The sequence below is a fragment of the Poecile atricapillus genome, chromosome 1 (assembly GCF_030490865.1).
Source record: "Poecile atricapillus isolate bPoeAtr1 chromosome 1, bPoeAtr1.hap1, whole genome shotgun sequence".
NCBI lineage: Eukaryota > Metazoa > Chordata > Aves > Passeriformes > Paridae > Poecile > Poecile atricapillus.
In genome coordinates, this window is record NC_081249.1 from 99,426,285 (window position 1) to 99,447,601 (window position 21,317).

Here is a 21,317-nt window from a genome sequence, read left to right on the forward strand (position 1 = left end):
TGAAACTGGATCAATAAGGTGACTTTAATAGGAACTTCTTCAAAATGGAGAGTACAGTGCCACAGGGCACCACTGCCTCCTTCCCATGACTTGAGAGCTGTGGATTACTGGGAACAGAAAATTCTTCTTCATTTGTCTTCTTGTCAAATTGTCTTCTTCAGCTGCTTAAGTCCAACCCTGAGAAGCTGTAAATGGAACTCGATAGTTGGATAATTCTTAAAATGTAAATCCATAGAATTTAATAGGAAATTGATTTAATTGCAAATATGAGTGTTACCTGGGTTTTGTACAGAAATACAGTACCATTCATACAATTGAGAGAGAGGAGCTTAGGTGAGAAGCTGGAATTAATGTGTACTATCAGTCAAAAGCATATAATTGTTCCTGGGTGTATTATTTGAAGTAGTAAATTACATCACTATTGTTACCTTAAAAGACTGAAGCTGCTGGGGGTAAGGCATTTCTAGAGAGTTTGTCATTTTCAGTTTTAGCTATGTCAGTAGAAGTGTGCTGAACAGGGCTTTGCTGAGTTAGTGGGATTTAATTTAAAACACTACAAAGAACTAAAGTAAAAAAACCAAAATAATCCAAACAGAAATCAAACAAAAAAACCCAGCAACAACAAAACCTACATTTCAGATGACTTCCTATGAAGTACAGTTTTATTTAGGCTTCAATACTGTGAAAAACAAGAAGCTGTGATATAAAAAATTTGAATTTTGATACAAAAGTGAAAAAAGATGGCTCTTGTTTAAATGCAGATTTTCTGCTTAAAGTACCAATTCCCTAACTCAATTAGTCATAGAATCATAGAATGGTTTGGGTTGGAAGGGACCTCAAAGATCATCTAATTTCAACCACCATGCCATGGGCAGGGATATCTTTCACAGTAAGGAATTTTTCCCTAATTATCTGATCTAAACCTACTCGCTGAGTTTGAACCCATTCTCCCCCTTGTTGTGTCACAACATACTCTTTAATAAATAGTCTCTATCCAGCTCTAGATTGGGATAATTGCTTGGGGAATTAGAACATTTCATGAAATCTTGTTCCCAAGTATTTCTGGCATAGACTGTTCTTCTGTTTGTATCACTATGCAATTCACTTTAGCTTTAAAACCTCTGGAATATGTTTTTAACTTTTGAGAAATTAAATGCAAATTGCATTCCTGGAGTTGGAGCTGTGTTCATGTTTATGTAGTGTTAAGTAGCTGTCATCTTTATATGTGTTTGTATGACTTGCATCTGATAAGACCTAAAAAATGGATTTTGTGAGTTTTAAAGATGCAGTCAAATCAAAATTACTTCAAAACGTTGTGCCCTAAGCCATGAGGTTTTTTTTTAATTCAGTTTTGTCACATCTTAGATTGGTTTGGCTCATAATCAAAGAAAAGGCTGAAACACGTGGACTGCAGTAATTCCAAAGTAATTACTTTTAATTAATTTAATTTAATTAATGCCAAGAGTTACCAGTTATAATAGATGTACTTTTTCTTGACACATATTAAAGTTACTTCAGTGACTGAAAAGTTTTGAGCCTATTTTTTTAATAGGAAGTTATGAACATAAACATTCAATTTAGTACTTCAGACAAGGAAAAGGCTTTGTGTGCCTGCATAAACTGTAGCTGTCTATTCCTCTTGAAGGACTTGCATTGTATTCATGCTTCATGTTAGCCTTTATTAAGTAATTGATATTTTACAGGTAAGGTGTCTGTTGCAGTGCCTTAGAGCAAGACAGGTGAAAGCATGAATAGTGAAGTGGAGCAGTTGTAAATAGTTTTCAGAAGGTTTTTTTTTCCTTGTTTGCTGTTGGTGTTTTGTGTTGTTGCCCCCTCCATTATTCTGCTGTAATAACATGAGGTGAGAGAATTCAGTGTAACAGGGTTGACACAACTGTTGAGAATACAAAACTGCAGCATCAGTTGCTGAAACCACAGCATTACTGAAAGCATGATTCTAGGGGAGGAGGTTTTGCTGCCACTTGTTTTGTAGTTCTGTTTTCCTTCTCTGCTGGCTAAATGGAGATCAGTGCAGGTACACCCAATGTTTGTTACATATAGCCTAAATGCAAAGGCAGAGATGATACTTCCTTCATAAAGACAGTATTCCAGGTAGTGTTTTGAAATTCAGGGAATGCTAGAGCCCTCTCTGTGCTCACTTTTTGTTTTTTTAAGTCTGGTTCACTTAAGTATGAAGAGCTGGCTCTGAGGAAGACCTTGTGCAGACAGACTTTTTTCTCTGACTTTGCTGTGGTATTTCCACTGATGCTTTTATCTTTGCTAGCATAAGCATTTTCCCTGTGTTCATGCAGGAAATTACTACAGTTTTGACTGTTGTCAACTTGGCATGTTCAGATGACTGAAAGAAGGCTTAGTGATAACTAGAGAGATTTACATCCTACCTCTGAGCCACTGTTGACCTACCAGGAAGTTTTGACAATCTGAAATAATGGCATATTCACATATTATAGTGTCATTCCAAATTGGTACTCTTTTGTCCACTGCATTAATGCCTACACAGGCATCTACTAATATTTTCCATATTAGTCATGTTTAAAAACTAGTATTTCATTCCTCTGTAGAGATACTGTATTAAAATAGGATGTTACACACTTGGAAAGCTCTGCATGGTGCAGATTCTTAAAATCCTTTCTAATGAATTATGTTCTGGTTTGTTGTTTTTTGTTTTTTTTTTTTAACAGACTGCTGATTTGTTGACAAATGCAAAGTATATTTTGTGAATATATAATGTACATTTCCTCAACAATAATTGATTCACATGAAATAATCAGTTTCTAAAGCGTATTCAACTTGTTTCCTAATAAACAAGTGCTCATATTCTGCTTATATTGAGCTGTACTTACACAGTTTTAGATACATGTATTTTTATCTTGTTAAATATTCTACTTGTTTTGTCTCTTCTCTTGTTTAACTTTGTATTACACACCAGCTGGCTTGGGTTTCTTGGTTTTGGGGGGTTTTTTGACTTAATTGGTGTAAGTGTTTCATGTAGTTTCAGTTTAGCTAAGCTGTTTTTTCTTGCTTCAACACTAAATGCAAACAAGGCAGTGTTCACAAAAAAGCCTGTCTGGATAGGCCTTAGAAGAACCACCTCCTGCTGTTTCATTTTTATGTTAATTTTGGTTACATGCTCTCTTGGACATGCTGTTATTCAATGGGGCTAAAAGATTTATGGTACCATACTTTTCATATCAAATTAAAACGTGCTTAGAAAGGAACATTCAACTGGTGACTTGTCTGCAGCTGTTCGAGTATCTTCAGTGCTCTGCTCATGGTTCAACACAGTTTTGCAACATTTTCTGAACCAGTGCTGTGGTCAGAGTTTCTACATTAGGTTTGTGCTTGTAATTTTCCTCTGTGGCAGGAAAAAGCCCAAACAAGTGGGAAGGAAAATCATGTCCTGGAGAATAATGAGATTTGAACTTGTTTTCTAAGCTACTCAGTTAAGCTGCTACAAACAGACCTAGCTTGCCCTTTCACATTTTTTTAGTTTTTTTAAGTGCTGAAGAGTTATGGCCATACTAAAGGCTTCCAGGGTTCTGTGTTTGTCCTGTCTTTGAGATGAGCAATCACTCTGCTTTGTGCTGATGACCAAATTGATTAAAAGGTGTACGAATGTAAAATTTCATCAAAGCTTGGTGAAAATTCATCAGCTGTGTAAGGAAAGCAGACAGAAATGCCAAACATCTGTGTGTACTCTCACCCTTCTAAGTTTGTTCTCAAGTCCAGCAGGGGCAGGAAAGGCAGAGGGAACTCAGCCATTGCATTAAATAGCAGCCAGTTTTCTGAGCATGAGGTTTTAATGCCCCTGTTCATGGCACTTCACTCCTGGCAGGTATTTCCTAGGGGAAGATTTTACTGTTGGGAAAGAGTGGCAGAGATGAAGGTCAGAAATGCACTGCTCATAGATTTACTGCTTGTTGGTAAATTTTTATAGCTCACATTTGCTTTGTGACTGTAGCACCTCATCTCTCTTCAATATATATTTGCCTATAACAGAAAAATGTTACATTCTTGATCATGTAATGTGTAAATCTAAATTACAGGACTTATTGCAGTTTGGTTGTAGGCTTGACCTTGTATTTCTCTATCAAATCTTGCATATGTATGTTATGTAGTTCATCAGTGCTTCTTTTCCATTGAAGAGAAATGGGCACCCTCCATATGATGCAGTAATTGCAGCTCACAGGTAGACACACATTCAACCTGCTAGAGTCTCTTGATTTGTGTCTGTCAAGGACCTTCAGGCAGCTCTGCATTTATATTTGGAAGGAAAATCAAGTGACAGCTCCTAAAACTTTCAGTCGTTTGGTTCTGAAATTAAAAAACATATTTGAAATGTTTCTAGGCTAGCACGTGAAAGGTTGTGCTCTTTTTGGGCCTTCTGATCTGCACCATGCTGTTCACTTGCCTCCCACGTGGCAACATGAGAAGGTCACTGCTGCCTGCTGGGGTGGAAGCAGGTGCTCCTGTCGTGGCAAAGCTCTGCTGAACAGTAGCAGGCTTAGGGCTTGGAGTGATGCAAGTGGGCTGCCCAGACTGTAGCCTGGGAAAAACATTCCCTGAAGGCTGCCTAGGATCAGACCTTACAAGAATCCTCAGTTTTGGGGTTTAATTGGTTATGGCTTGCTGGCAGAAAGTGTGCCAAAATGTGCTAGTCCTTGGGACAGTAGCTCTTGAAAAAGTTCCTTAGGGCAAAGCTAAATCCCTAACCATAAGAAGCAGCATTTATGTAATTACAGGATTTGATCTTTTAGGCAGTTTTTGATTGTAAATTTTGCTGTCTTTTTCACCTATGTTTCAGTGAAATAAAGATGTTGCTTCCTTTCTGTTCTACTGTGAATGTGCATCACAATTTATAATTTTCAAGCCAAAGTAGTTCTCAGGAGGTACTGTTTTAGCTGGGGACAGATAAGCAATTGATATGAAACCATCTGGGTTTCTTTCAAAGGACTCTGTTAATCCAGCACAAAACTTAAGAGGTCCTGAGAATACAAATGCACAGTTTACTTCCAAGGTCATCTTGAATAATGGGAATGCTGATAATTATATCCACAGGAACAGGTTTCCAGTGCTAAGTGGTAACTGTTTGTGCTGGCAAGCTGCTTGGAAGGTGGTCAGTGACTTACAAAGTCCAGAAACACTCCTGTTCATGGCAGCCTTGTTCTGCAGGCTGGAGTATTGGTGCATTCTCTTTTGTCACACAAATAGGAATGGCCTTCTTTCCTGAATTTCTTTTCTTTTAAACCCAAATTTGAGGTGTTCCAAGTATGCACTTGCTTGGGGCAAGGGCATGGCATCTTCAGAGCTGGTAAAGAAACCTTTTTGCAGGTGGAAAGGAAGATACTTGCTTAAGTTAACACTTTTTGTCTTCAAGGAACTCGAGATTGTAGATTTCAAAGTATATGGAGAAGTTAGAATTTCTAAAATTAATGTTGTCCCCTGGTTCTGATAACTCTGCCACCTGTTTTTGCACTTTTGAAAAGAAGGCGATATTCCAATACCACCTTTTTCCCCTAGTCCAACTAGTTCTCTTTTGTAGAACATCTATAGGTACCTTATGACAAAGCAAGACCAAGCCTAAAACCAAGGCTCTGCAGAGCACTTTCCTGCCATGAAGTTCCCAGAAAAAGGCCCTGTACTTGAATTGAGCTTGTACTGGACCTGAGCATCCTCTCCACAGCTCTAGAAAACCTGACATCACACAGACATTCATGCAGGGAGGATCTTTGAGCAGCTCATCGGACTTTTCCTTTTGAAGGGGGGTTCTGTAAACCTAAAAGTTTTGGAAAACTCTCTCTTTTTGTTTTGGTTGTTGTTTTTTGTTTTTTGCGTTTTTTTTTAATTTAATAATGAAAGGTCCATTATTGTACATTGGCATACCAGGGAAACGAAGCCTGGACTTCACAGATATTGCTGGATAGTTTTGTGTGATGGGGATTCAACCCACCATACTTTGTAAGATGGTGCTTGGGATAGCTGAAATACCAGGCTCTTTCTAAGGAATGAATTGCCAAACAGTGACTCTGACAAAGGTTAATGATTGCTCTGTGGTAGGATAGGTTTTACTTTTTCTTCTATATTTCAGTTGGAAGACATTGAAAGCTATTGAGTTACCCTGGATCTACACATGGGTAGTGAGCTAGTTAATGTCAGTTTTGTTGTTGATTTTGGTAGCATTTGTTTATAGGCTTACAAAGATTTTTTAAATTTATAGGATAATATTGTGATTATCTGGGAGCATAAGGTGAGTCATGGTGCTTACAGGCATGAAATGCTACTTCAATTATTCAAGTAGCATTTCAGCCCTAGTTTTTAGTCATAAATTCTAGTCTTCTGTTGCCAAGAAAAATAAGTGGACAGAATCCATTTGAAGGAGTAGGTGAAGTGTTCTAATGGTAGTATCTTCGTGCTGTAAACCTGCCCCTTTCTTCCACATCACATTTCTAACCATCAGGCTTTAATCTGCCTGTGCCTGACAAAAGGAACAGGAGCTTCTTCAGTTTTTCTTTAACTTGTAGGCACATGTGCTTGCCATTTCTTAACTTCTGGTTTTGGTGAGATAGGTAATCCTTCTGATGTGATTACTGTAAAAGCTCTAATTTTCAATCCTCCAGTTACTAGAATCACTTTTTAAATTTACTTTACTTGTCCACTCCTTTTTATGAAGAGTAGTTGTCAGAACTGGATATGATAGTCCCATTGCTGTTGGTGCACCTCCCATGTTTTATTTAGCCAAGCCAGCCCAACATCTTCATTGTCCTCTGCACTTTTTTTTTACATCTTTTTTTGTCACAGTACAGAGTTGCATTCTTAAAAGTACTTTTTCAATGATGGCTGGACTTTGGCTGCAATCAGACACTATTTATCTGCTTCCACATAGACTGCTTTCAAGGAGGTTTCTTTATCTTTTTTGCTTACTAACATGAGCTAGGATCTTCTTACGAGCCTGTTTTGTTTTTTTTTTTGTGACTTCTAATAAATTAAATAGTTCAGGCCTGGGAACATATTCTTGTACAAACTGAACAAATATACACCATCTAATGATTTTTCAGTTACAGTCATATTACAGGGCATACTAGTTAGCCATCTTTAATCTCTCTAATGTGTCATGTTGTTTCAGAATTGGTTTAGTTCCCTAATCAACATGTCATATCACTCTAATATATTACAGAGCATTTAGTAAATTGCATCAACATTATCACTTAAAAAAAAAATATTCTATTGTTTTCCTCAGGATTGATAGCACAGAAAGCAGGCTTATGATTTGTTTAGTAGTTTGGAAGATACTGGTGGGGAGCTGGCATTTTTCCAACCCTCTGCAGTTTCCCAGTTTTTCAAAGCCTTATAAAAAATTGATATTGATGGACAAGCTTTTCAGTTTTCCCAGTGTGGAACAGTCCCTCGAGAACAGGTTGCATAGCCAACATCTGTGAAGGGGAAAACTTCTGTTCTGCAGCTTAGGAGAGTAAATTACTCATCCCTGCCCCCAAGTTAGGAAACAGAGGCTGATGCAAAGGTAGGTGACTTCCATGAAATCTTGTTGCCAGTGAGCACTGAGCCCCTTGGTGTGGTCAGAAACAGCCAGGCAGGGCAGCTTCCTTCTAAACAGAAGAACACAAAAAGATCTGAAAGTGCAAAATAAAGCTTATTGGTTGTGGGACTGGCCAAAGAGTGTATAGCCCAGCCCTTAACAGCTGCTTGAAGAGAAAGGATGTCTAATCCATATTCCTGTTGCAGCTGGAGCCTGTTCCTTCTCTGATCTCCAGGCTGGGCTTGCAGCCTTGGTTCCTGCGCATCCGCCGTGCCTTCAGCCCGTGCTCACTGAGACAGAAAGTGCTCAAGTGGTGGCCCTGTCACGTAGCATGCTCTGAGTTATGTAATCGAGTGCTTCACAGGGGTTTAAAACCACCAGTGCAGAGAAAGCACTAAATAAAATGCTTGTGGAGGACAACAATGAATTAGGTCGTCTATTAAATTTTTCATCTCTTGAGTCTGTTCAAGCCCAGCAGCATCAAAAGTAGTATAAGTCTGAGAATTCAGAATCTTAAAATGAGAAAGTAATGGAAGAAGAGCCCATTATGAAACAGATACACAAGGAACTGTATTGCTTTCCCCCCTTATTTTTCCTTTTCGAATGCAGCAGAAGGACTTTTGTTGGCCAAACTGACTGTGTGTCAACCTCCTTGCATATCAAGCTGAACATTAATCATTTGCCAAAAGGCAACTATTTCATACCAGGGTGGATAATGCAGCATGAATGAAAAATATTTGACGAAGTCTTGTGTAACTCAGAAGCAAAGTGATTTTATTTAATATAGGATTAAATCAGACCACAAGAATAGTCTCATCTTAACTCTTCTCTCCCCTTCCACATTGTATGTGTGGTATAATCAAAATTTAAACAACTGTACATGGCCATAGCTCCCTTCCTATCACTGGACATTAGCTGACTCATAGCAGCAGAAAGCAAAATCCTTGTGCTTTGTAGTAGGTTTGCTAGTTTTCAGTGATTTCCTCTTGGTTTCAGTGGTTTGAGTTGTTTTTCAGGACACCATTCCACTATTTGATAGCCTAATATATACTGATGAGAGGGTGATAATAATATTCTACTAAGTACCTTCTCTTCCTTCACTTTTCATCCTATTGTCCCCGTTCAAACTTTTTATCAGCATTTGAACAGAGAAGAGGAAAAATTATTTGTCACCCTCTCCTCCTGTTTTCATCGAGAAAAAAGGTTTGTTTGTGGCTTATGATTAAAAATAAACTAGATGTGTGCTAATTTCTGTCACCTTCATTTCACAGAGTGCCTCTTGTTTGTGTTTCTTCCTATCTGTCACGGGGATGCTTGGTGCAGTTTGGGTTGATGCAGACTAGGTGGAGTAAATCTGAGCTGGTGGGGTGAGCAGCGCAAGGCTGAGGAAAGATGCATGAAAACAGACCACAGATGGGCGAGATAAACAGGATCCCTGGGCTGTGACTGAGGAGGCAGGTCTCTTTAATGGCTCTTAGCAACGCCCCTGCTCTGACCCTCCTCATATGTGAGGAAAATCAAATCAATACACTGTTCTTCAAACCACGATGCTGCAGCAGCAGCAGGGCATTGTGGCAGCCTTCATCTCTTAAATTCATCTTCGCTTTTCAGCGTGCTGATCTCTGGATATCCATTCTTGCATCTCTGCTGAGGAAGACTCTGACTGCATCTTTAATCGGATTGCTTGAGCTCCCATGCACAACCTTCTTCTTATTAGCAAGTATTAGGTAGGCAATTTTAAAGTGCTTTTGGATTTGCAGGCAGCTGTAACGTTGATCTGACAACCCTATTGTATTCTCTGTAAACATAGCAGAAGCCTCTCTTTAAAACCTACTGTGTTTTAAATCTTGCTTTTCTTCTGTTTTTGCAGTTGGGCAGGGGGGGAACTGCTGTTTTTTTCCTTCCTTTTAAAAAATATGTTGTAGCTGCTTTGTGCTTTTGGAAAAGGATATTCCCTCACTGGTCCCTCCCCTGTTCTGTGGAGCTATAACCCGGTGTCATACAGTTACTTTCAGTGTTGATGAACATCTGTTTAACTGTCTAACACTTAGGGCAGGCTGCTCACTCTTTTATCCTTGAATTTTCCTGTGCATACTTCAAAGGTGTAGACTGGGACTCTGCCCCCTAAGTAAGTTCTCCCTTGTTTCCAGAGATGGCTAACAGAGGACCAAGCTATGGCTTAAGCCGAGAAGTTCAGGAAAAGATTGAACAGAAATACGACCCAGAATTAGAGTCTAGGCTGGTGAACTGGATTATTGTACAGTGTGGAGAACAGATAGAACACCCTCCTCCTGGAAGGCAACATTTTCAGACCTGGTTGATGGATGGAACGGTAAGTGTTTTGTCCAATTGCACACTTTTGTGTTTTTATATGCACAGTGCCCCTCTGCTCTGTCTTCATTTAGATAAACTGGTCAGAGCTCATGGTCAGTGCAGAAATAAATGTCTTAGTATCTGATTTATTTCCTTTTGACCAAGAGTCTTAATCTCAGAAGATAAATTATCCTACTAGTGCACCGAGATCAGTACAATATTTATGATTCTTATGAGTCATGCATGTTTTATATATAAGTATGACTCATTCCTTCAGCATTTTTCTCATGCAGTTAAATGAGATCTTTTTTAAAATGAGATGTATACTTTTGTCTTAAAGAAATAATCTGTGTTGACAAAGAAAGGTGAAGAGATATAGCAAATTTGAAGGACAGTATTGTGTCATAATTGTCTTCTTGGGAATAATTCTGTAGCTAAAACATTGTATTCCGTTGGTTTATTGAACAACGGGCAGATGCTGCTGTTTGCAGTGGCTGTAAGACTATGCTAATCATTGAGTCTCTGCCAAAGTGACTTTAACAACATTTCAATTGACATTGCTTATTTTTTGGCTTGGGCATGAGGCTTCTTCTCTGTTAGTTGTTATATAACCTCTACCAGTGATTGTTGTTTCTAGCAGATTAGGATTTATATGGTTAGGCTTTTACCTCAGTCAATGAAAGCGTTAATGGTTTTCTAATATAGTCTGATTATTATCAATTCACTTTTTTGTTCTTAACTGAAGAAGTGATGTCTCTGACAGAAACTGGCTAGGTCAAAAGCATTATGCAGCATCATTTCATGTGCAAAAATTGCCTTCTAGTTTGGTGCCTGCTTTCTAATTTTGTTTCTGTCTTTATCTCTCAGCTGTTATGCAAGTTAATAAACAGTTTGCATCCAAAGGGAAATGAGCCTATTGCAAAGATCTCTGAATCAAAAATGGCTTTCAAGCAGATGGAACAAATATCTCAGTTCTTAAAAGCTGCCGAAATCTATGGAGTAAGAACAACAGATATTTTCCAGACAGTGGATTTATGGGAAGGTAAAAATAATAAACTGAAAGTCAATTTACAGTCTTCATTTTACTTTGCTTTGATGTGCATTTTGTCTAGGCATATTCTCTAATGTAATTACCTTTTGTTTCTTTTTGCCTTACCTCATTACCATGTTCTTCCAGTGCTGCATTATTTCCTCTGAGGGAAATATATTACCCTGAGGGCTTTCCAAGCTCATGTGTTATCCAAAACCCCATCACTCTGATAGAAATTCACAGACCTAATAAAACAACAGTTCTCTCTGCTAATTATTTCAAAGTAAATAGCTCCTAATAAGAAGATGGAAAACCCTGATTTTCTGATGACAAAATTTTATTGCAGTCTTCAAATTATAAGCAAAGCTTAAATTGGAGCTGAAAAATGCATTCCCAGGAGCATATATGCCTCTGTGAAGCTTCTGAGGGTTCGTTTATGACTAGTGAGAAACAAAACTCACTGCTTAATGCCACTGAGCTTCTCTTAGCTGAGCTTCTCTCTCTAAGGAGACAGTCTTTTGGGAGAGGTCACTATGGCAACAGCAAAAAAACTCAGGGTGCTCCTGTGGTTTTACAGTGAGACAGGTGAAGTCTCTCTCCATCCCATGCTCGAAATGGAAACTGCTTGTTCTAGTTGCTGAAGAGCTGAGTCATTTGTGCATTCGTGGGGCTGGTTTTTCCCACTTCTGTGGTGGTACATCCCATCCTGGTGCTCTAACCAAACACCCTGTATATCCTGCATCTCCCTGGACAAGGTGATGCAATGCTTTGGCTGAGCGCTCAGAGCAAAGACAGCTGCAGGGCAGTGAAAGGCACACATGAAAGGCAGTGAAAGGCACACATGAAAGGGTCAAAAATCTTCCATGAGAATCAAACACTGGAAAGAGCAAAACGATCCTCTGAGAGAGCTGGCCAGCATAGTTTGTGTAGGAGTACACATCAAGAGGAAAAACTGGGGGGTGTTTTCACAGGCAGTCAGGATATATGTGGAAGAGATCACTCCTCTGAAAATCCTAAATATGAAAATGATCCTTACAAGGAAAAGGACTTGCTTTGAAGACAAAATTCTCTTAATGCTAGTGGCTGTCTCCTGATTTCCTTTCATTCATCACCTTTTCTCAACAGATACAAGGTGAAAAGATAGTAAGGACAGGAAGTCAAAACACAACTTGCAACCTAGGAGGAAGACATACAAGGCTTTTCTTCACTGTTATTTTAAGACTTCCCAAAGCTCATCTGTGACTCCTCACTTTCCCACTCCCTTTTCATCCTTTCTGCTGCTCATTTCAGTGCTAGGATGAAACAGCACTGAAACAGTCTCTCCAGCAGTGAGAGCTCTTCGTGTGTCACGGTAAATCTGACCTCTGGCATCTGTGCTGCTTCAGGGCTGAATTTTCTGAACAGGGGTCCATAAGCTGGGCAAAAAAAACAGTGTCTTTTTCACTGTTTCATAATTGCAGCACTTCTACACTTCACACCATAATCTCTTTAGAAAGAGAGATGTTAATGTATGTTTATAGGGAAACAAAAGCATGTGACTGAGAAACAGCTTTCCCATGGCACTAGTTGTTTTCTGTGAGCTTTTGCTTTGTGATTCTTAGCAATGATTAATGAAAATGTTTTAGGATATGATCTGCTGTTTGCTGTTTCAAACTCACTCAGTCCATCTGTTGCATTTTTCTTCATCTCTGTGGCTTCTTGATCCAGGGGAGGTATTGCCTCTCTTTTGGCCCCTTCTTATATAAACGTACTGTGCTGAGCAGCTTTCCCTGACCCACACCCAAGACATGTTTGCTGCCTTTTACAGATCCCTCCTTGATATATTTCCAGGCAGGCAAGAGTCAGCTTCACCACTGGCTATTTGTTCAACATTTACAAAAAAGCATTTCAGGAGTACTCTGCAGAGCAGTTCTCCATCTTTATGTTTGAACCTTCTCCTTTCTGGACCTGGGAGAGGACATCCTTCCAGATAGGTTTTCCCTAAAGAGAAAGGCTTAGCACAAGAAGTGAGCAGAGACCTCTTCCTCCTTGTTTTAAGAACAGTGCCAAGTTCCTCTACAAGGCTGTGCTATTCAAAGCACACTGCAGAAGACACTGACATCAGTGTCATCAGTGTGGGTCCCTGCAGAGAGGCTGAAGCTGTGGGCCAGGTGGGCGGCCCACATGGCTGTCAGTAAACAAGTACTGGAGCTGAGGGAAGGCACTGAATACAATTTGCTGCAATGCCAGAGTCAAATCTGGCTTCAGGGGAGGTGTATGATCCTTTGTCAGGTGACTGCACTAGAAATTTAAAATTTTTCCTTGCTTTTTTGTTTTGGTTTGTTTGGTTTTTTTTTTTCTTTTTGTTGTTTTTGGTTTTTTTTTGTTGTTGGGGGTTTGTTTCTTTTTTGTTTGGGTTTGTTGTTGTTTTGGGTTTTTTTTTTAATACTGACCATCGAGCTCTTTGTATCCTTCGCTAGAAGAGGGCAAGTGACACAAGACCAGTTGGATTCAGGTCTTCCCTCACCCACAGCACTCCTCATATGCAGCAAGGAGTCTCTGCAGAGCAGAGCCATGGCTTTGTTTTGTCACGTGTCGTTCAGCTCCCACTCACTCAGTTTTCCCCCTGCAGCATCTCCCACTCGTCACTGACAAATAAAGCAGAGCTGAGCACAGAGCGTGGGGGGGCTGCCAGATGGCTCTGCAAGGCTGATCATCATATTTCACTGCCTGTCTTTTGTTCCTTTTGCTTTTTTTCTTCGCTTGCCGTCATTATTCAGCTGATTCACTTTTAAATCCTTCTCCGCATCTCTTTTCATCCCAGGCAGTCACTGCACTCCTGTTAAATGGGAGGCATCCCAAGGACGTTGCATGTGGCATCTGTTAGAGCATATGGAACATCTGCTGCTCCGGGGAGCTCTCAGGGTTCCTGCCTCATGCTCCTCCGTGTGTGCCTGTGGACGTGCGTGGGGGATGTCAGCTCTGCAGCCCCCTCCCGAGCAAGGACCCTGTCTGATGCAGTGTGCCTTAAATACAGTAAAATACATCCGTTCTGGAGAGCTGACAATTTATTTTCTGAGCAAATGGTCCCCTGCAGATAGGATTTTTAGAAACTTTAGTAGTCTGTATGACAGCCACAGTTGGAAGCTGATAGATGTTTTCAGCTTTAGTCTGCTGTCCTCACTTCAGCCACTGTGCTACAGAGCCCTGGGCTGCATCTGCCTGTGATCAGGGTGATGCACTACATAAACACAGAGTGTGCACTGCTCCCTTCCCTCTACACTCTAGCTCATCCACAGTGATGTTCATTAATACTGGTCCACTGGAAGTATCTCTGAATTCTGTTATCATGGTGTCTCTGGTGTCTCCTTTTTTCTGAATTGCTTGTTTCCACATGTGAAGAACCAGAATCAGATCCGTTAACTAGATACATTACTTTAGGAAAGAGGAAGAATGGGAATGAAAGAGGAGAGTGGGTCATAGAAATGCTTATGGAAGGATTTCATAAGGGAGAAGCAAAATATAGATTTCCAACAACTTACCACCTCACACAACTGGAAATATCTGCTGCAACTTATTTTTGCTAGAAAGAATTCCAAAAGGTAGCATGTCTGGATTGGGTAACGGGTTACGTAACTTTTATTTGGCTAAAGATGCAACAAACCCTGAATTTTTGAACTGATGAATGAAGTGAGATAGAATAGGGAGAATGTGGAAAAATAGTGGACCAAATGAGAGGAATTAAAGGTATGAAACTGAGTAGCATCATAGTAAGTAGGAAGGTTTAGGGAGGCGCTTTGATGGTTAATTTGGGAAGGACTGAAGAATTTATCTGCACAGGAGCTCCCAGAACTGCTGTGAGCTCTGTTGGCACAGGGATCAAACTTGCTCTGAATAAACTGAGACACAGCACTGTTATTTAACTATAACACTATTCTCCTTCAGCCACATTTTACTGGGTATATTTACTGATTATATTACATTATTTGTATACCAAAGTAATCTCTCCTTAGGAGAAAATTTTGTCAAAGGAATTCTATAGACTTAAAATGGTATGGAGGAAGGCATTAAAATAATCAAAGGCCTGGAAACCTAGAAATGTCTGAAAAATTAAGTTTTCCTTTAACTCTATGCCTTTGTTGATGTTTAATGAGCTCTTGCATGTCAGTACTTTCATTTCAGCAATAGTAAAATAGCATTTATAATTCTATAAATTCACATCTTCAGGGACCTGAGGGAATTAGTTAATACATCGGATAAAACTGTTTTTCAGTGTGCCAAACTATTTGTTGTGCAAGGATTTCCTATATTAATTTCACTGTCTGGCTTTCTAGGGAAGGACATGGCAGCAGTGCAGAGAACCTTAATGGCTTTGGGCAGTTTGGCAGTCACCAAAGATGACGGCTGCTACAAAGGAGATCCATCCTGGTTCCACAGGTAAAGTCCAGAGCTCAGCTGCTCAGAGGTCTCTTCCCTGGGGAGCTGGTAATATCATCTGCCTTTGGCTTTAAGGAAATTTATTGGGAAAGGAAAGGAAGAATATTTCCCAAGTTCCCTTGTAATAGGGAGGTTTTTCTCTCTGGAGGCCGGAGAAGGGAAGCAGGAAAAGTGTACATTTGTCGTCAGGTTTGCTCTCTCACATCAGATAGCATACGGAAAGACAAATGAAGACAAGGCTGTTAAGGATGTCTGTGAACCCCCAAGTAGTGACCCCTTCACTGAGCAAAGAGAAGGCATGAAGTTTCTCTACTTTTTTCATCAAACCACAAATGATTTAATTTCCTAGGCTTCTTTTTTCTCTGGGAGCACCTCTTATCTGTGAAGAATTCTCTGTCTTGGCAAAGCTGCTTATTTGTTCTGAAATTCTGTTTGTTTTGGCTAGGGAGGCTGTAAAGCAAGAACAGGAAGAAAAGGAAATCCTCCTGCAGTTACTCTCCTGCCCCACAGGCATATTATTGACACGAGTTTCTGCCATCCAAGAGTATCTCTTACACAGAAATGTCTAAGGCAGGTTAGCAAGTAAGAGTGCTGACTGCTTGTCTTTTCTTTGCCTGAATTTTCTGATGTCTAGGTGAGGCTCAGCAAAAATAAAGCAAACTTCATTTTGTCTTAAACCCTGAGCTGGTTAAACTGAAACTGAGATTTGGATTTTAGGTGAATAAGTGCAAACCCTTATGCATTGTTTTTATGAAATCAGGTTGCATTAACTTAATACACTGCACAAATAGATTTAGATTTATGGAGTATAATTAGGTTTAAAATTGATTTCAAATCCAGTTACATTTTTTAATATAAACCAGACATGAAATCACTATGACCCAGACAGACTTATTTGTTTTATGTAACTAAAACAAAGTCCCACATGGAAAAATTAATTTTCATCTGGACTCTTAATTGTGGGTGGGAAGAGTTTTTGTTGGCATGGATGAAGATGTGATCACCTCCCTTCTCTTCTAGCTGCTTGGATAGCCAACCTATATCTATTGCAGTCCCTGTGAAATACCATGTTATAGCTGCTGCTTTAAGGAAAGCTGGTGTTATGGCATGTTGCCAATTAAGACCTGTTTTCTGAGAAGCTTCCCTATCCCTTCGGGCAGACCAAACTCCCTCACTGCCACCCAGTGTTACTCATAATTCAGGACTTTCAGGCTGATTCTTAATCGCCTTAAGTTAAATTGAGAGACCAATATCAAATGGCATAAGAGTATCCTTGCAGGGATCTGCAGTGATTAGGTTAATGCCACACTTGAGCTAAGCCATTTAACTTTCCATTGCCAGTGTCTCACATGCCCAGAGCCATCAGACTGATGCCCCCTTCCTTGCATGCCCTAGCAAGGTCTGTGGATCCATAGCTGTTTGTTATCCTCTGGCTTGGCAAACGCAAGCACTGCTGTAAAGTTGGCACAAAAATTTGACAGCTCTGGTGGCCTTTAGGTAAGAGTGATGCCAGACTGGCCAAACAGAACTGGACATAGTGTGAGACATGGCAGATGAGTAGACTTGCCTTCACCTCTTTTCTTAGTCTCATTTAAGGCCATTTCCACCCACCTAAAAACAAATATTGTACAAGTTATCCCTGAGACCTTCATATACTAAATGTGGGGCTTATGAATGTAAAAATAACACTATATGATTCAAGCTATATATGTAATCAACTTTTATTAGGATATCCAGGCTATGCTTTAGTCTCTTTTTATTTCTTCTTTGCAGTTCTCATTTCTTTCCCTGTTTAATTACTCTTTGACTTTCTGTGGAAGTATTCATCAACATAGCAAAAAATTCTAGGACAAAAGAGAAGAGAACAGTAGAATGATTTCCTGTTTTTTTAATTAAAATAGAGGCAGACACAGTGAACCTGAGATTCAATTAGGTAATAGGAGTTGATCTAAAAACATCCTCTTCTGGACATCCTGGCAGTAGTTTGCTGCCTGTGTAAGTATTCTGGAAAAGAAATTAAGCAACAGTGAGAGGGGCCCGCTTTCCGAGGCACCACATTTCTGTGTGCCTCCCCCAAAATTGAGCTTTCTGGCAAGAGCTGTGGGATCTGAGAGCCTGTGGTGGGCCTCTATAAGCCCTCTTACTAGTCTATACTTCACCACTTGAGCACTCATTCTGAAAAATGACTTGTCAGTCCTGGTGTCCTGTGGATCCTTCTCCCCCCTCTGCTCTGCTGGGCTTTCATGTGGACATGGGTTCGTCTCCTGCAATGCCCTGAACACCCTGAGCCCAGCAGAGAGTTTAAGTGCTTTTTCGGACTTGAGCCAGGGTTCCCAGCAAGATCTGAGCCTCATAGAGAGGATCATGTTGATGGTTTTCAATCACAGCAGGTACCTAATCTATTATCCTTATCTAGTGGAGGGGTGGGGAAGGAAAGGGGGACTGTAACTCGATGCCATATTGCGGCGTCACCTGTAACCTGATGGCAGGACAAACAGACACAGCAGGCAAATAGATTCTACCCACGTGGGAGTACGGTCTGGTAGATGGAAAGCCTCACCCAGTCTGGGACTCTGCAAATTCATATGGTTTGATATGGTATTCATATGGTATCATTTGATAGCAACAGACTGATCCTTCTCCACTGTAAATTGCTTGTTTTCCCCACCTAGTAGAAATGAAAGATGAATCCAAGATGAAGTTTCTTGTGAGGCAGCAGAGTGCAGAGTTTTGTCCTTCTTAGCTGCCTTCTTAGCTGCCACTTTGGCCTTCAATGCTATTTTCAGGGAGAAAAAAGCTCCTTTTGTACTCCAACAAAGGTTCATTGATCCAAAGGGCTTTTGAGACCAGGGACACTGAACAAAAGTGGTCGGTGTGTTTTGACAGAAGATAAAGGACTGTCATACAGTTAAGACACAGGTGCAAAGTCTATTGCTTAGGAGGTGAGAGATCTGGAAATGGCAACAAAGCAAACATTCTGTCCTGCAGACAACCAATGTCCCCTCTGCAAAAATGAGCAAGTCCGTTTTCTGACCCATTGCTGCTCTGGGTACACTCAGCTTTTATTTACTCCACTGAATTAAATTATACCAGTTTTTAGTTTTTACTGTTGCTCTAGATGGGTATAAACTTGTAGTACAGCACAGGTAAGTGTCTCATGGATCAGATCCCATGGACTACAGCTCTTAAGAGCTATAAGGCTCAACACAAATTAACCCTATTTTGTGTTTAATATACAACACTGCATAAATAGTTTACCTGTCACAGCTTCTGGAGAAGTCCCTTGGAGGTTCTGTAATAACAGGGACAGTGAAAGTCTAAAGTGTTGTCAGTTTGACTAAAGCATTACTTCTATCTGCAGGAAAGCAATTAGCCCAGACAGTATTGTCCAGCTCATGGGGTGGTGCACATGACTTATTGCATTACAAGGGATGTGAGCCAGTTTCAGATTGATTCTCATGATGACAATTCCTTTGTGATTTCATGATCATACACAGAATGATGGTATGTATGTATGTTGCTTTTTTGTGTGTGTATCTGGACAGGAAAGCACAGCAGAATCGACGAGGATTTTCAGAAGAGCAGCTTCGGCAGGGACAGAACGTAATAGGCCTTCAGATGGGCAGCAACAAAGGAGCGTCACAGTCGGGTATGACAGGCTATGGGATGCCAAGGCAGATTATCTAAAAGCATCTCTGTCTGAGGAGAAAACACTCTTTCTGCAGCATGGTCTGTTAAGGGGAAAAAAAAAAAAAAAAAGAAAAAAAAAAGCTTATTAGTTCCCTTTCTGCCTGGTTTTTAATAGTTAGTGCTCTCTAAGGTTTGGGGCATTTTTGGTTTGGTTTGTTTTCTTTGCAGCTGCAAGAGTTCGCCTAGGAACTTGGGTTTTTGTGGTGGTGTGTGTCAGTTCACAGCACGTGCGCACTGCTGCCTCCTACTTTTCACTTCTGAACTATGCAAAGACAATTATTCTGTATTAATTTATTTGCAAAGTGTTATCTTCCATATTTGTCTCACACTGCACTTGTATTTCAACCAGTAACCTCGTTCTTCAATTCAGTGATGATATTGTTTGACTGAAGAATAAAGACAAATAAATACACCTCAAGGACTCATTATTTAATGGAGGTAAAAGCTGAAACCAAGGACCACATGGTACAGTGCAGATGAGTTAAATACATTCAGTGGTCAATCTCTCTTATCTCTAACCCAGAACCCTCTCTGACTCCCTGCTATAGTGTTTGCAGTCTGTGTTACGTGTTCAATTTAGCGTTTGCCTGAAGGTACACCCAAAGTTTTTTCCTAAAAACAAGAAAAGATCTATTATCCAATGAGTCTGATTCATGTAGTCCCAGTCAATTTAGCTCAGATTTTTCTTGACCTAGTGTACTGGGTCATCTGCAGCCCACAAACTTGTGGATTGAGCTAAAATCAGTTTTAGAGGGAAAGCAAAACCTATGTATGAAAACAAAGCAAAATAAGGATTAATTCACTATTTCCCATTGGCAGGTGGAAATTTAGCCACTTCCTGGAAAGCAAGGCCTCAGCATGCATGGTGGTTGCTTGTCACCACAGTTATTCCCTTCCTCCTCTTCCCTGAGCTTTTGCTGCTGACCATGACACAATATGTATGGGATATCCTTTGGCCAGGTGAGCTCTCCCAGCTTCTTGCCTACTCCCAGCTGTGGGGACAGAATGAGAAAGAGAAAAGACCTTGGCACTGTGCAGGCAGTTTAGCAGTAGCCACTACTGGTGAGTTATCAACTTCTTTAGTCCCCAGTTCAAAGCACAGCACCCAGCCAGATTCAGTACACCCAGCAGCAGGTGAGTCTCCAAACTTAGGGAATTCTCCACTTTGAATGAACAGTCTGTCAGACAGAGGTGAGAACAGGTTTCATCTTGTGATAGTTGGTACTATACCAAGCAAAGCAAAAAACAAGTTGTGTTTTAAATGCAAAGCAAGAAATAGAACAAAAGTACCAGAATGCTTCTGACCTGAGAAACACCCACAGTTAAAAATCAAATAATCTGTTATGCTTATCTATGAAGGGCATAAAATATAATATAAATGTGCCTAGTGGTTCATTTGGAGACAGTTTGCTGGAATGTCAACAGAAGAAGCGGCTGACACAGTCACTTGGCCACCAAAGATTATCAGAGCATTCTCTGAGGACTTTCCAGTCAGCACAGCTGCCTTGGGGCTGGGTCCCACACCCACTTGAGGGGTGCACACCATTTTCTCTGCAGGGTTTCCTTGCTATTGACTGTCTCTGGGCTTTCACTCACAACGCCCATTCACTTCTTCCCCACAAGCAAGAGGGAAGGGAAACATAATCGTTGAACTCTGTGGGTTCTTTGTTTGTATTTTTTTTTTCTTTTTAATTCATGATAGTCTTCCAAGAAAGCCTGAAAGCATAATATCTAGGCAGGCATCAAATGAAGATTAATCTGTTCTGACAGCTCTCTGAGTGCCTACATACATAGATGGGGTGATTTTTGTCTGGCTTTGAACCCAGTGACACATGCTGACAGCTAGGTGTTTACTAAGTAGCCCTAGGGCCAGCTGCACACAGGTTCATGTGGCTTCAAAAATTTCTACCACTGTGTAAACTGAAAGGATGGTTCCTCCAGCTCATGGGAAACTCTATCTTCCCTGTCAGAAGAAGAGAGTAACATCTCCCCACTTCAGCCAAGCACTGCAGAGAAAGTGATGTGAAGGTCATGTTATATCATTGGGACTGAGTGGATCTGCAGTAGCTGCCACTGGAAAGGTCCTGTCTCCACTTGTACCTCCTTTTACAGCTGCCAGGACATCTTGGCTCCTCCACTGTCCTACTGCCTCACTGGTTTGTGTTTACTACAAAGTGTAGTAAAAAAGTACACGACAAAGTGTAGCCCTGTTCAGGGCTATTCTTCTGTTACCCAGGTGAATTAACTCTGCAGAGGAGCAGATGACAACTCCAGATGGTGAATCTCTGGTAGGGGAGCTCACATTTCAGCTGT

General features: G+C 40.4%; 1 protein-coding gene across 1 annotated transcript; it reads left to right on the forward strand.

Moving 5' to 3' along the window:
• The first annotated feature begins 8,831 nt into the window (after window positions 1-8,831).
• On the forward strand, window positions 8,832-19,417 carry TAGLN3 (transgelin 3). Its single transcript, XM_058844974.1, has 5 exons — window positions 8,832-9,282; window positions 9,706-9,887; window positions 10,736-10,910; window positions 15,212-15,314; window positions 18,860-19,417. The coding sequence occupies exons 2-5, from the start codon at window positions 9,708-9,710 to the stop codon at window positions 18,999-19,001; spliced, it is 600 nt and encodes a 199-aa protein (XP_058700957.1). The 5' UTR covers window positions 8,832-9,282; window positions 9,706-9,707; the 3' UTR covers window positions 19,002-19,417.
• The last annotated feature ends 1,900 nt before the right edge of the window (window positions 19,418-21,317 follow it).